At 27.8% G+C, this 16108-nt stretch overlaps 3 protein-coding genes across 6 annotated transcripts in view; 2 read left to right on the top strand and 1 right to left on the bottom strand.

The window, feature by feature from the left end:
- The window catches only part of LOC126906871 (electron transfer flavoprotein-ubiquinone oxidoreductase, mitochondrial), a 138616-nt gene that overhangs the window by 3628 nt on the left and 118880 nt on the right, over positions 1-16108 (top strand). For 2 of the 3 annotated variants that reach the window (XM_050687785.1, XM_050687783.1), the window contains exon 6: positions 359-571. In XM_050687785.1, coding sequence (XP_050543742.1) covers positions 359-571 — 213 coding nt within the window. Of the gene's footprint in view, positions 1-358; positions 572-9312; positions 9489-16108 lie in introns of all 3 variants that reach the window. The other variant, XM_050687784.1, reaches the window with a different exon arrangement.
- Positions 415-15453, bottom strand: LOC126906873 (uncharacterized). 2 transcript variants are annotated; one of them, XM_050687789.1, is made up of 8 exons: positions 14926-15453; positions 12367-12387; positions 5839-6060; positions 4410-4442; positions 3263-4346; positions 2883-2951; positions 765-854; positions 415-689 (listed from the first exon to the last, which is right to left on the bottom strand). In XM_050687789.1, exons 5-8 carry the CDS (start codon positions 4139-4141, stop codon positions 588-590), a joined length of 1140 nt encoding a protein of 379 aa, XP_050543746.1. In that variant the 5' UTR covers positions 4142-4346; positions 4410-4442; positions 5839-6060; positions 12367-12387; positions 14926-15453; the 3' UTR covers positions 415-587. The 2 variants fall into 2 exon arrangements, with proteins under 2 accessions (XP_050543746.1, XP_050543747.1); XM_050687790.1 differs by lacking the exons at positions 5839-6060; positions 12367-12387; positions 14926-15453 and having other exon boundaries at positions 3263-4338; positions 4410-5073.
- Positions 12365-16108, top strand: part of LOC126906879 (uncharacterized) — an 8367-nt gene continuing 4623 nt past the window's right edge. The window contains exons 1-2 of the mRNA XM_050687798.1: positions 12365-12516; positions 14734-14842. Of these exons, the coding sequence (XP_050543755.1) occupies positions 12475-12516; positions 14734-14842 (151 nt within the window). The 5' untranslated portion in view covers positions 12365-12474. The remainder of the gene's footprint in view (positions 12517-14733; positions 14843-16108) is intronic.

Raw genomic sequence — 16108 nt, 5'->3', positions numbered from 1 at the left:
AGTTCTAAAAATATAATTATAATTTCTAGGATTGAAATTATTAGTTTGACTATTAATTGGTTANTAAGATTGAAATTATTAGTTTGACTATTAATTGGTTGTGGCAATTTTATTTTATTTAAAACCAAATCTGATAGGTTGGATGTGGTTACTGAAATACATCATATTATATTATTCATAACAGATATGAAAATAAAATTTCTTTTTGTATTTTTTTCTTTTTTCTCATCAATATTAAGTTGAGTCAGTCATGATTTTTCTTATATATAATTATTTTTTGTAAATAAATTTTGTTTTTAATTGGAATATTAAATAGGTTGTAATTAAAATTTATACAAATAAAAATTTATTTGTATAGGAAAGTTTTGAGCGGGGTATGGAACTACATGCAAAAGTGACTATTTTTGCTGAAGGCTGTCATGGACATCTTACCAAACAACTATTTAAAAAATTCAATCTCCGTGAAAATTGTTCCTCACAATCTTATGGATTAGGAATCAAAGAAATATGGGAAGTAAAACCAGAAAATCATTATCCTGGAAAAGTACAACATACTATAGGATGGCCATTGGTATGTAATATATTGATTAATTTTTAGGGCTGACTAAAAACTGAGCTGGCAAAATTAAATGTATTGAGTCTTGAAATTGTAAAAGAATAATTACATATGTCACTATCAACTCGAGCATCTAAAATGATAAAATATTGATTAATATGTATAATATGGAATAGTCATTTTATAAACACTACTATTAGATATTTACTGAAGCTATGAGTGAAGGTTTAATAGCAAAACATTCTTTGACAGAAAATTTCATTGGTCTGTGTAACAATTGTTGTGAAAATATATATAGCTAAAAAATTAAATTTTTGAAAATACATTTTAGTTTTGATGTGTAGTTGAAAGATTTTTAGTTTTACTGTGCTATGTTTTTTTTTTGTGTCACTATACACAATTACTCTGCTCTTATTAAATTCTTTCACTCATTGATACACAAAAAATTCACAAAATGTATCTAGCTATTTTAGTTAGTTATAGTCTCAATTCTTAGTTTCTATTCTTTAAACAATACAATGCACTTTGAACTTATATTCTTATATAACTTAGCAGACATGCATTAAATTATTTCAAATTAATGCTTATTTAATATAATATACAGAGTGATCTATTTATAATAAACCACTTCATTACTCGCAAAATAGAATATAATATTAAAAAGAAAATGTGTGTGTTTTTAGTTACATATATTCTTTATTAATCAGTTATTATTTTTTTGTATCGTCCTGTATAACTTATAGAGTTGTCAATTTAATTTTTTTAAACAACAATATAACCTTTTTTCTTTAATTTTCAAAAAACAATTTGGTTTTTTCTTTTCTCTCTAACATTTTATAGACTTAAATGTTTTTAAACTCAAACGTATGTTTAACCAACTTACAAATTTGAAAGTAATCTATCTAAGAAAATGACTGATCGATAATAACTTTTATACTAGTATTTCTAAAGACATTAGCATTTTAATAACAAGACTGAAAGAGTAGTGTGGTTCATAAAAGCTTCTTCTTCTTTTTTTCCTTGTCTTAATCCCAACTACATGGGTTCGGCTACCCTTATCCTAAACTTTTACTTGACAAGATCTCCCACATCATCTACGCTCACATCAGCCGTTGGCATATCACATTTAATAACATCCCTCCATCTCTTTTTTGGTCTTCCTCTACATCTTATTCCTTTAACATTAATTTTTATAACTGTTCATACAGCTTCTGATTCCTCTTTCCTGAGAGTGTGGTTCATAAAAACTTAAAGATAAAAAATAAACAGTTCCTTGCTTCATCATAATATAGTAGCCGCGGACCTACTAGGGTGCCTGAGGTAGGTGCAAACCAGAGATAAAAGGTATCCGTACCTTTTGACAACTTAGTTGTCTGGCACTGATGATCTGTTTGAAGACACAGTAACCGTGAACCGACTTGTCGCTCATCTCTCACTAATCCTCCGTGCCCAGCAAATAGCACCTAGTGCTAATGCTGATCATGGTTGTAGGTCAATCTCTTTAGAGTGAAATCCATATAGACAATAAATTCCCTTGCTTTACCTAGTCTTGATATTAAAGGGTTATTAACTTCCAAATACTGGTCCAAAAGTTGTTATCGACCAGTTCTTGGATAGAACATTCTATAGTTGGTAAGTTTGTTAAATTACATGTTTTGATTAAAAAAATTTAAGCTGAATATATTTTAAAAACAAAAAAAGAAGGCTAGGGACACTGTTTTTTAAAATTATAAATGAAAGGTAATATTAATTTAAAAACGAAAAAAATAAAAATTATATTTTAGATTTTTAAAAATATTGTGTTATAATGTTAATAATTAATAGTTAATAGTCAATAGTTAATCAATCACCTATATGTAACTAAAAAGTTATTTTNTTAATCAATCACCTATATGTAACTAAAAAGTTATTTTTCAATATTCTATTTATTTGCAAATAAATGAATAGTATGCAATAATTGCATCACTGTACTGTAAAAAATTAAAACTTATCTTCTATGAGTAATAGGCCTCTTGAGTAATTTTTGTTATTAAGTAATTAATATCTTAAGTAATTTTACTTATGTAATTTTTAATAAAAATGTTAAATGTTATGTCTAATTTGTTTTGAATATATTTATTTAATTAATTTTAAATATAAGTGTCAGTAATTAAAATCATTGTAAGATTTTAATTACTGACAGATTATCAATCAATAATAATCTATAAATATGTCTCATCTTCTCTATCCTTGATCCCAAATGCACTTAACTTTTTAAATTTTATTTATGATGTAATTATTTTTTGCTATAAATATTTATATAAGATTATTTATTTTATTTACATACTTCATCTTCAAATTTCTGTTCTAATTCTTGATCTAACAACTTATGTATTGACTCAGTTATTTGTGTTGCCTAAGTTATAAATTAAAAAACTTTTTAAAAATTATGCCAATTAAAAGTCTGTGGCTTCTATTCAAAAACTGATATTTCACAAAAATTGAATTTTGAGATTTTTATAATTTGAATAGATATGGATGTTATCTGCTATGTACTAAAGATTTAATATGTAAATTTTATCGGGACAGTTTGTTTTTTGCTTTTTAAAAATATAAATCTTTAAAAGACAATACTGAAATTTTAAACTTATTCTTGTTCTTTTAAAAAATTGTTAACACTGACATATCTGCTTTGGAAAATAACCACAGTTATTATTATTATCTTACTTTACTTATTGTTTCACTGGCACACTTAACCAAATGAATTATTGGATAAATTGTTAGAATAATCATTGATAATGTAAATATTTGAGACCAGGGAGTACTATTCTTTTTGGATGAAAATGCCAAAACCACATTATAATGAACTGGCAAAATGTTTGATACAATTACTCTTGGTATTATGACAAGTAGTTGCATATTGTAAAATAAACAAATTTCCTTGAATGAAGTGTATGTTAATAGATGAATGTGATTAAGTATAGATATTTCTTTTGAACCAATCGGACACCATTGAATCCAATAAGTTCTCATCATTTTTTCTATGTTTGTTTCCAATATATAATTAACATAATTGAACCGTATTGCTAATTGTTTTAATAAAATATCTAATTGAAATACTTGTAGCCAAATCATTGGTACACAAGCAATTTCAACCAGATTTACCAATGGAAAATTTTGTTCAGTCAAAGCTAATTGATGAAATATTTCAAAACTAATTGTCAAAAATATAATTAATAAAATATTTGTGTAGCTTTTATAATTACTAACATTGTAATTAAAACTTATTTCTAAATGTTTTGATAAATTATCAATAATGCTAATATTATTAGTAAAACTTGAGTAGAGATTGTAATTAACAATTGAATTAATATAACATATTAACAACAATGATATATTTAACGTTGTGTGTAATATGCACCAAATTTTGTTATAATTAGTATATTCTGCTTTTAACAATATATATTTTAAATCTTCATAATAATAAATTAAAAGTAAAACTATAATCACTATACCAACTTTCTTAGATAAGTTATGATAGTCATAGCTTGGAAAAAGACCCAGTAAAGAACTTATGAAAAACACTGGTGATTTGTTCATAATCATTCTAGAGTAATACTGAGTACAAATTGTTTTTCTATTTTAATTTAAGAAATGCTTGAGGTATATAATATATTAATATTATGTATTAAGTTATTGTTTGTATTGTCAATATAATTCAAAATGACACTGATTACTGCAGGTATTTTGTTTACTAACACTTCAAGAATTCTTTACGGCGAGAAGTACTTTTTTTAATATTCCTACAAAACTTAAAAGCATTCAAATAAAATTAATTTAGTATATATTGAATGTAACATAATTTTAAACTTACTGGGTACTTTTTCTAAAGTTGTTATCGACCTATCTAACATATTTGTAAGAAAATAGATAAAAAATAATTATTTTAAACAAATAATAAAAAATATGAGTTTAATATAGTTTAAAACTCTGAAAATTATAAAATAATAACACAAAGTATTCGGTAGATCAAGTTATTGGATTTATTAAAAAATCGTGGACGACTGTATACATGTAAACTAATTGATATTTATAATTTAATTTTCTAGAAATAAATATTGATAGATATTTAAATAAATATAAAAGTAATGAAGTAAAAAAAGTATGAAGTTTTTCAAAATTTGAATGACTATTATTGTTATTGAAAAAAATTGACAAAAGTGTTTTGAAACTTGACCCAATGTATATGACTTCGATAATTATATACATTGACTAACTTAAAAATACGAGTTTGATACTCGTATTATTATTTCATAAGACGACTTTGAATTTATTATAATGTTTAATGTCAGTAATTTCTTTTCTCTTATGTTGTATATCATTATGTAATACGAAAAAATTACTCTGTCGACGTATTATTTACATATTTTGTCATGCATACGTGCTTCGTAACTTTCTAGACTATTTGGGATAATAGTAACCATCCTTTTATATTTTTACAAAATAAACACATTATACGGAGTGAGTCTTTTGACACTAGCCGCTCAATTTCTCTTAAAAAAATAAGTATTTTGAACATTTTTTTTCGTTTTTTGTAAAGTAAATATCGATATGTGCAACAAATAATTAATAACCCACTTTTTCTTACTCTTCAGGAGATCAAAAATAAAATTTATTATCCAATTACACTCTATATGTTTATCATTTTTCTAAGTTTAATTCCGATTCAAACAAAATTTTCGATATTTTGATGAAAGTTATTGTAAGAAGAGTAAAACCTAAACTTATAATCTCAAAGACCAATTTTTTGAGTTACTGCCTTATTCGTTGCGCATGGTGATATATATTTCCACTTGTTGTAAAATAATTTTCAGGTTCATCCCTTATATCTTATAGGATTGTGAAATTAATTTTTTTAAAGGTACATACATATTAAACTAGCTTATAAAATAGAAAATGAACTAATTATGAAAATGACTGATTGATAACAACTTTTGGATCAATATTTCAATATTAACAATTTAAAGTAATGACCGGAGGTTTATCATTAGTTATTTCTCGGTCGTACTCTTCTTCTCGTCTTGGTTTAAAAATGAGAATAATTTCCGAAATACTGATTTAAAAGTTGTTATCAATTATTAATTTTTTAAATGATATAATTTTCTATTTTATAAGTTGTTTTTAAATTTATAATTGGCACATTGCTAAACTTGGTCGTTAACACGTTTAAATATTCTTGACAAATTTCATTTATTCTAAATAATTTATAAACAGATTATAAATTTCGCCAAAAATTTTCTTACGTAATTTTGCGCTAAGTGTGACGAAATAGTAACTTAGTAAAACCATAGCGTTTATCAATGTCTATTTTTTAGCTTCCATGCGTAGCTGAGCAGGTATTTTTATTGTTGTCATGTTTTTGTTTTGTGTAAACGTAGTTATCGTCCAATAAGTCTATAAACCATATAATTTTCGGCAAAATGGACTATTTTGAAGTGTTTGGAATAGCAACGGAGTATTCAAAACTAAAAAAAATAAAAGCTTTTTTATGTACTATTAAATAGTAAATAGTAACTATTTGTAGGCCAGTCAACGAAAGAGTAATTTTGGCAAATGGCGGAAAAAATTCCATATCAAATTTCTTTTTTTTTTAAAGTTGAATTAAATATCAATTTAAGATAATTATTTTATTTTGTAATAAACATTGCGAATAATATAAAATTTGATCTATGAACGGTATCACAACAAAGAAGAAGGGGGAGTGAAAATAGATACACTTGTTTTAATTAATATAAATATATGAAAATATAATAAAGTTGTTCTGAAAATCAAATCTTAAAATGTAGAAGAGCCGGGGGTAGCTTACATACTAAAAGTAGCAAAGAATAATTATCAATTACTAAACAAAATAACAATTTTAAAATAATTATATGTTTAACATTCTTATTAGGCTAGTCAACAAAGGAAAAATAGCGGAAAAAAATCCCAACCAAATTTTTTTTTTTTTTTAAAGTTGAATTAAGATATGTATAATGACATACTAAGTCCTCATCGATTGGACTTGAGCTTTTTTTTTACAGCCTCGCAAAAGTTCAAAAATATGAGCTTTTTTCATTTTCTCAAAAAATATTAAACTTACAAAAAAAAGTTTCGTACAAAAGTTGTTTAAAAAACAATTTAAAAAAAAAAATGTATCTTATATTTTTTTCATTTTACGGTTACTTTTTATCATGTTATACTTACATTAGACAAAATGTTATAAATGCATATGTGTGTATGTGTGAGTTTATTTATTTATAGTATCATTGAAGTGTAGTGTATAATAACTTACAACCGATAGAGTAAGTAATTGATTTGATGCTATATTGTTTAAACCCAACTAAACGCTAAATTGTACACTCCCAAACAACAATTATATTATGTCAATTGCCACCGGAATTTCCGCTAATCTTTTTCTTTTTATTTGCCTTAATCCCAACTACTTGAGGTCGGCTACCCTCATCCTAAACTTCCACTTGACACGATCTCCCACATCTTCTACGCTCACATCAGCCGTCCTCATATCGCATTCAATAACATACTTCCATCTCTTTTTTGGTCTTCCTTTACCTCTTCTTCCTTCAACATTAATTTCTATAATTGTTCTTACAGCTTCCGATTCTTCTCTCCTCATAACATGACTAAATCATCTAAGTCTATTTTCCCTCATCTTATACACGATTGAAGCTACACTTATACTCCCTCTTATATGTTAGTTCCTTATTTTATCTTTTATAGTCACTCCACTCATCCAACTAAGGATTTTCATCTCTGCTACACTCATTCTCTACTCTACTTTCTTATCAACCACCCAACACTCTGAACCATACACCATAGCTAGTCTCACTATATTGTTGTAGAATTTAGCCTCATTGGAAATCTTTTATCGCATGAGACACCAGACGCTTCTCTCTACTTCAACCACCCGCACTTAATCCTGTGTCTTACATTCTCGTTAATACCATCGCTCTTTTGCACTATTGATCCTAAATACTTAAAACTTTCTACCTCCCTAATCACACTCTCGCCTAATGTCACTGATCTCCTCATTTCACCTACCTCATGTTCTCTTTTGTCAACCAAGTCAGAATTTCTGGTAATGATAAAATTAATTGTCATAAAGTGTCTAAAATTAGTCTTGTTCTAGTAAACTTAATGGTAGATAATAACTTTCATGATATAAATCTTAAAAGGTCAGATAAAGTTATAACTGTATCTTCAATAACTTCTATTGTTAAAATTAATAATGAAATAATTAAAGTAAACCCACTGCTACTATTTCAACTAATCGCTATTAAAAAAAAAAAACCAGACAGTGTGTATAATTGGGTGCACTATAGATCAGAGGTTCTCAAAGTCAAATGAATCACGGACCCCCATCTAAAGACTTACAATTTTAAAGACCTAACCCTGATATGTGCTCGCGGACCCCTGGGGGTCCGCGGACCACACTTTGAGAAACTCTGCTATAGATGATATGTGATAGTGATTAAAATCATTATCAAAAAACAACGCCCTGATGCAAATCTGTAGATAGTGTTTAATTTTAAAATTTTCATGGATTATTATAAAAGCTACATGATCTCCTATTTCCTTATTTATATCCTAAATACAAGTTATATGCATTACTAGTGCAAAGTATGTAATCAATGGAGGATTTCTCCACTACACCATTGACGTTTGTTGACCAATGTTCACATATAATAGAAAATTTAAGCCCTGTTTTTCGGCAACCACAATTTTTACCACCTCCAGCACCAGACTAAAGGCCGTTTTATGACAATTATCTTTATTATTAGCAGATATTCCGGTGGCAATTGACATAATATAATTGTTGTTTGGGAATCACAATTTAGCGTTTAGTTAGGTTTAAACAATATAGCGTAAAATCAATTATCTACTCTATCGGTTGCAACTTATTATACACTACACATCAATGATACTATAAATAAATAAACTCACACATACATACATATGCATTTATAACATTTTGTCTAATGTAAGTATAACATGATAAAAAGTAACCGTAAAATGAAAAAAATATAAGATACATTTTTTTTTTTAAATTGTTTTTTAAACAACTTTTGTACGAAACTTTTTTTTATAAGTTAAATATTTTTTGAGAAAATGAAAAAAGCTCATATTTTTAAACTTTTGTGAGGCTGTAAAAAAAAAGATCAAGTTCAATCGATGAGAACTTAGTATGTCATTATACATATCTTAATTCAACTTTAAAAATAAAAATTTTCCGCCATTTTTCCTTCGTTGACTGACCTATTGATTAAAAAGAGAATAATGTTTTGGCTGTAATTATTTTATGAGTAACTCGTCGTTAAAGTAAAAATTTCCGAAATTTTTTACTTTTGCCTTAGCATTTTTAAAAATTCACAAATTTCAATAGTTTTTCATCAGTAACACTAAAATTAATTAACTTTCTAATAACATGAGTTTTTATAAAAATTTAATCAATTTCTAAATACAAGTACTGTGTAAACATAGTAACATATGTACACAAAATTTTCAAATTTTGATATTGTTCTGGAGCGTCTGCGTTAAACCAAATTAAATCTTTTAAAATTTACTTTAAGATTAAAAAAAGAAAAACGTTATAATAACTTTTTTTCTTTAAGTAGTAAAAGGTGTCAATATCAAAATTTGTAAAATATCCTTTAATATTTTTTGTTTTCGGATCCCTACTATACTGTAATGGTATTTTTTTAAATTAACATTATTTTTAGGATAAGAATACGTATGGAGGATCGTTTATTTATCATCTTAATGAATCAACACCTCTAGTAGCTGCTGGTTTTGTTGTGGGGCTCGATTACTCTAATCCGTATTTAAGTCCTTTTAGAGAATTTCAACGATTTAAACATCACCCGCACGTGAAACCATTGTTTGAAGATGGAAAAAGGTGAAAATTGATTAAATTTTATAGTTTAAAAATCTTTTAATATATAGTGACTTTTTCTCAAAAAAAAAAAACTTGCAGCGAAATTACAAGCGAGTCACAAAGATATAACAAATCCAATAACTTTTAACCCAATTATAATTTTATTAAATTTTTATTAAGAGAAATTTCGTTAGTAAATAATATAACTTAATATTTCTACTACTAAATAGAGAATATATATATATTATATCAAAATTTAACATTAGTAAAATATTAATGTAGTTGTAAAATGTTGATGACCATAAAGGTTTTCTTAACAATAAATAACATAGGCTCAAGAAATAATTTTTTTTAAAATGAGTTAGTTACTATTTTATGGGTATAATATTTATCATTTATTATCTAGATTAATTTTTAATGGTTGTGGTATTTACTACATTATGTTTTATGTATTAATATTTTGTAATCATTTTAAGATAAATGTAGTTGTTTCTTTATTCTTAGATATTCATTAAATTACTAATATTTAGATATAAACTGTGATGTCTATTTTAAAGTTGTAAACACGTTGTTTCGTGTCAAATAACCATATCAATCAAATTGTGTTATACAAATATTTTATTTTTATAATAACGAAGATAGTTAAATTACCTTTTAATTATATTTACTAAAGAAAAATTTACTTTTGTATGGAAATTTTATGGTGTTAAGCTTTTTTAATCATAAAGGTTGAAATATTTAGCTATAATGAATACTTAGAAATTCAACTTTAGAAACAAACATTTTAATTTTTTCCCCNTAGCTATAATGAATACTTAGAAATTCAACTTTAGAAACAAACATTTTAATTTTTTCCCCCTAAAAGCATGAATGTATGTAATTGTGAGCTCCTGAAAACATGTCAAACTGAACGATATTTTAATTTATAAGATAGAAATTTTATTGTTGTTTATAAAAATTATTATTTTAAGTATATCCATAATAAATCGTTAAAATATTTTTGTTAGGATATTTCTCTATTTACCGTTTTTATTTACTTATAGGTGTGTATGAATATGTACCTAATGAAAGTGGAAATGGTGAGCGATTACAAATTAATGCACAAAACTGTATTCACTGTAAGACATGTGATATCAAAGATCCTACCCAAAATATCAATTGGGTTGTTCCTGAACCAGGCGGTGGTCCAGCTTACAATGGAATGTAAAAAATATATCACTGTACAATGTACAAACACATTGATGATTGGGTATGAAGTTTAATCAATACAGTTTTATCGTAAAATGCATCTATATTTTCAAAACGTATTACGAGTTTTAATTACTTTATTACCGTTTATTACTTTAATAACCGTCTGGGTTATTAGAAGTGTCCTAAATATAAAGAGCGTATAAATTTGAAAATTATTTTACATTAGCAACCGTTAGCTTTGTGTACTTTCATACTGCGTCACAATTATTATTTAAACAGTAAAAAACCTACTTGCTGAAAATTATATTTTTTATAAAACATCCATATTAATGAACAAAAAACACATTGAATTTTATTATAATTATTTATGTCACATTTTACAGAATATTTGTAATTTATTAATAAAAAGTAGCATGTACAAAAAATATTTTTATAAAAAATTACAGTGAAACATATTTCAGACAATCATCAAATATAATCTCAAAATTTACGAGTTATTAAATATACATAAAATTATTTTTCGATATTGTTGTGTCGAATTATAATTTTTATCAAGATGTACTTTATTTAATTGAGATAATATTGTTAGTTTACTATTATAAAAAAACTAAGTTCTTAAGTGATTTTATAAAAAATTTAGTCCAGAAATAACAAAATATAGTTACTTAAAGTCATAAATATTTTTTAATAATTATCCTTTGCTTATTACATTATATTTTGTTTACAAGGGCCGTTTTCTAAATAAGAAATTATTAAAATAACTGTATTAGTTCGAAAATGAATAACGAAAAAAAAAATCATAGTTTTATTTTTATGGGCTGATCTAAGGTTCATTGTGCTCCTGTTAGGAAATTTATATTAATTCACTTGATTATTTAAAAAAATACGTCCCGTGCATGTAAGGCTGTAGTATTATAAAATAATTTAGATAAATTCAAAAGATTGAACGTAAAATGGAACAGATTGGACTTGGGGAATAATAATATCATCAAGTTATTTCATATAAATAGCTAAATGAAGCCTAGCTAAGAACTTCAACCACGATGGTTTTTTACGGTTCTTATGCTAAAGGACGTAGTGGTCGGTAGCACGACTTCTAGGGAAATATCTGGCTACGATGGCAATGATAAATGTTTCGACAACTAATTGATAATTAAACTTAATAATATAAAAGTTATCATAACTCTAATAAATGTATAATATATTCTACATTTTTAAAGATATAGCTTAGAAAAGTCAAATTTTTATTTTAATTTTAAGATATTATTATTTTTTCAATTCCGTCATGACATTAATTATAATTTTTTATGTATAATCAATATCACTTAATGGAGAGGTAGATAGCATCCCTTATGATTAAAAATACCTATATAGTACAATTTGTTTATATTATTCATAAATAGTGCTGATTAAAATGAAGTAGGTTTAAGAAACAATATTTTGATTATTTAGTTATTTATTAAAATTTTCGGGATTTGAGTTATATTTTGTTTATTTAAATAACCAGTATCATGATTTTGTCGATAAAAAATAATTAAATATTTTTTAATATTAAGTAAACTTTTATTGGAGCTTAAATAAAAAACATATTTTTATCGAAAAAATCACGCATTATTTAAAGATTTAAGAGGCACATTTTTATCTATCTTATTTTTTATTTAAGTAAATAATATAATTATACTCTTACATTTGCACTCTAATCACTTACGTGGTAAATTTTAACAAACACCTATTAATAAGCATCAATTCTCAGTATAAAAGCCACAATTTAAGGTTATCATTTTTAATTTTAACAGTTTAAATTTAAGAAAGAACTATGTTAAAAATATATTTAGTATATGTCTTCATTGCATCAGCGGTAAAGTATAAACAATTTGTATTTAATTTTGTTATGATAAATTTTACGTATTATAGACTTAATAATATTTTATTAAAATTGTAGGTTGATGTTTGATAATTTAGGCAAATTATAATAGTAGGGTAATACAGGGACACTGATTTCGCTTCACCCACCTACCAACCGAATGGATGGTGGTCAAGAGGCGTTGTCTGGGGAGGACTCCCCAGACTCTCCTCCTAAACCAAGTCTTAAAGAAAAAGGGGTAATGAAACTTAACATAAACTAACCTAATGCAATGGGAGGGGTTAGGAATGAAACACGACGTAAGCTAACACAACTTGTCACACGCTTAAATGGATTATCTTGCGGAAAAATAAAAATGAATTTTCCGGGGTAGGTACGCGTTAATTCTTAAACGTGCGTATGGTGCGCGTCGAATCCGAGTGTTTGTTGTGTCGCACTGCCATACACAAAAATTGACTCCACAGACCTTCGAGTAGTTCACCGTATCGCATATGTTGCTACACGACCGTCGCCATCGCCGCCACCGCGGACAACGATAAACGCTGGGGTATATACAAGGTGGCCCACCACTCACTGACAACTTAAATAACTTTTGATCCTGTTAATATTTTTAGCTGATTTTTTTTTTAAATAATAGTTATACGTAAGGTCTATAGCTATATCTCAATAATTATTTTTTTTACATTTTATTAAAAATATTAATTATTTTTTAATTTTAAATAAAAAGTAAAAAAAAAATCTAAGATAGCTATTTTGTAGAGTAGAATTTAAGAAAAATTTTAGTAAAAAAATATCTTATTAATATTNAGATAGCTATTTTGTAGAGTAGAATTTAAGAAAAATTTTAATAAAAAAATATCTTATTAATATTCAGTAGTAAATATTCTGTAGCATTTTAAAGTTTGTGAAAATTTAAATTTTCATGTATTATTTTACGGTATTAAACATTGAAATTGTATAATTTACAACCTTGGCATTAATACCATGATAAGAAATTTGATAAGGCAATTATTGCTTATCACTCTCATTCAAAAGTATGTCATTTTCATGGAAAAAGTTACACACCTCCAAATTATAGTAATCACGAAAAGATAGTGTTTTCTTCTGTCCTTTTCTCAATACGTATTTCAATGTTTAATACCGTAAAATAATACATCTTTGATGCTGGATATATGATGACCTAAGCGTCTGGTAGGCAATGATAAACTTCATAGAAAACGTTGTTAGTTTAAGTTGGGATTCATCCCCACCTTACCCATTGCATTAGGTTAATTTATATCAAGTTTCATTACCCCCTCACTCTTTAGGACATGTTGAAGGAGGTCCCTGCAGCGTTAAAGTGGCAACGGCGTCCGCTACTTGACTTAAACTATTTCAATGTAATGCGTACGTTTAAACATACGTTTATTAGTTAACATGAGGTTTACCTTATCCTCCAGTAGATGGCACCGTAGGAGGAGAACAGCAATTTCGAATGGCTACTTCCCCCACCGCAGACATAAAGCACATGCTCACTAAAGTTTAATCCCGCCATTTTTAATGACCATAACACCCCACCTACACTCCAGACTACACCTTCAATTATCCCTACTATCATAAGACCACTCCTCCCCTTATCTCCACCTACATAAGCCTACGTCTTCTCCTTATCCCCTCCATCGTAATACTACATCCACCTCTTACCACCACTTACATTAGACCACGCCCTTTTTTTTTCTTCTACAACCGGTATTATTATGGGCCGCCCTGGAACTGCCGTGAGGCATTACTTCAGGGCGGCCCGCGCCATCATAATAATTCACACCAACACGTTGTGAATTAGCTCGAAATTAATCAAGAGCTGATTTGCAACATGGTGTGGCCCCCTCCCGTTAACCAGATGCCAAAGTGGGAACCGTTAGGGAGGACTGCCAAAATAACTCACAACACATAATATTAAACACGAAATACCTACGGCGCCGGCCTAAACCAGCGCCTTAGGTCCTCCTATACCGAGCGTTGCGGCTGCCTCTGTCTCAGGCGTTCAGCTTCCTCCTTCTTTGTCAAGATGGATTCGGCAAACGCCTGAGACCACGCCCTTTCCAACACTTTCAGTAGCCCACGCCAATCCCTCCCCACTACAAAGACGGTGGATGAGGTGGTGAGGCGAGGTCCTAGAATCCCCTATTTTACCCTACTTGTATGTATTTTATCATTAATAATACATTTTAGTTAACGCAAACAAGTCTGGATCCATTAGATGACTTGGATTCATACACTAATGAATTCACTGAATGCATGGAAAAAAATTCTATGGATTATTTAGGAGACGCACCTATAAGTAATTAATACATTTAAAATATAAAAATATATTTATTTTTATTTTACAGTAATTTTTAATATATTTAATGTATTTATACTTACACAACTGTTGATTAAAAACGTATGTTTTAATTTGTTAGAATAGTCCATAAGTTAAAAACGGTAGCACAGTGGGGTCGCAGCATAGTATGGACGTGGCATAGTTGGGACAAGTATAGATGATATCTGACAGTGATTAAAATCACAAAGAAACGCTTCGATGAAATCTGTAGATAGTGTTTAATTTTAAGAGATTGATAGATTATTTCAAAAGCAATCATAACTCTTATTCCCTTAATTTTATCCTGATTTATAATTATTATGTATTCATACATAATAATTATAGTAATTAATTTAGTATGAAATTGATATTCATAATGTTGTAATTTTTACGGTGATATTATAAAAATAAAAAGGAATTTATATACATTTACTTTTAACACGTATAAAAATTTAAAGGGATTGATGCAATACTTTTTAATAAAAAAATTTTGTTACTTATGAATAAATACACTAGACTACAAGGAATTTCATCAGAAACAAAAATGTACTTTTCTAAATCAACTTTTCGCGATGTTTTCAAATGTGCAATTAAACTTTTTAACACGCTTTTATTTTAACACGCTTTTATTAGTTTCACATGTATTTTGTATGTTGTTTGTATGTTGTAAGTTTGTAACTCCACGCGGCACGTGTTATTATGTCGCGTATGCCGTCGTCTATGACCTTGAGACTAGACCGTCGTAACGCATTCACCCCACTCCGCTCACCAGTCGGCGCCAACACTATTTTTTTCTGTATAATTTTGAGTAAACGCCGCCGTGCAAAGTCCAGCAAGTGCCGCACGGCCGACGACGTACCGCCGCTAATGATACCGTAGTATTCTTCCTGTTGTCAAAGTGGCCACGTCAATAAACCGATCTCCACTCGCGCACCGTCACCATCAACGCTGCTAACCTTTTGACGCCCGAGGATCACGCCGGACATCGCGTCGTCGACGCCAACGAAAGTGCCACGATATTATGCGAAGATTATATATTCTTACCATCGCCGCTAATATTAATATATATATATATATATATATTATTATTTATATATACGTATATGTTAATATTCATTTATATATCCCTACAGCCGACGCCGCTGCCGCCATATATGCCTCGCGCCCCGCCCGCCAACAAAACACAGCTATACCTCGTGCATGATACGTTTACGTACTTAAGTCGCTTTACATGTATATATATAT

The sequence above is a fragment of the Daktulosphaira vitifoliae genome, unplaced genomic scaffold (assembly GCF_025091365.1).
Source record: "Daktulosphaira vitifoliae isolate Bord-2020 unplaced genomic scaffold, ASM2509136v1 Scaffold_5, whole genome shotgun sequence".
Lineage (NCBI taxonomy): Eukaryota > Metazoa > Arthropoda > Insecta > Hemiptera > Phylloxeridae > Daktulosphaira > Daktulosphaira vitifoliae.
Note: the sequence above shows the minus strand (reverse complement) of the source record. Positions and strands in the feature narration are given on the sequence as shown.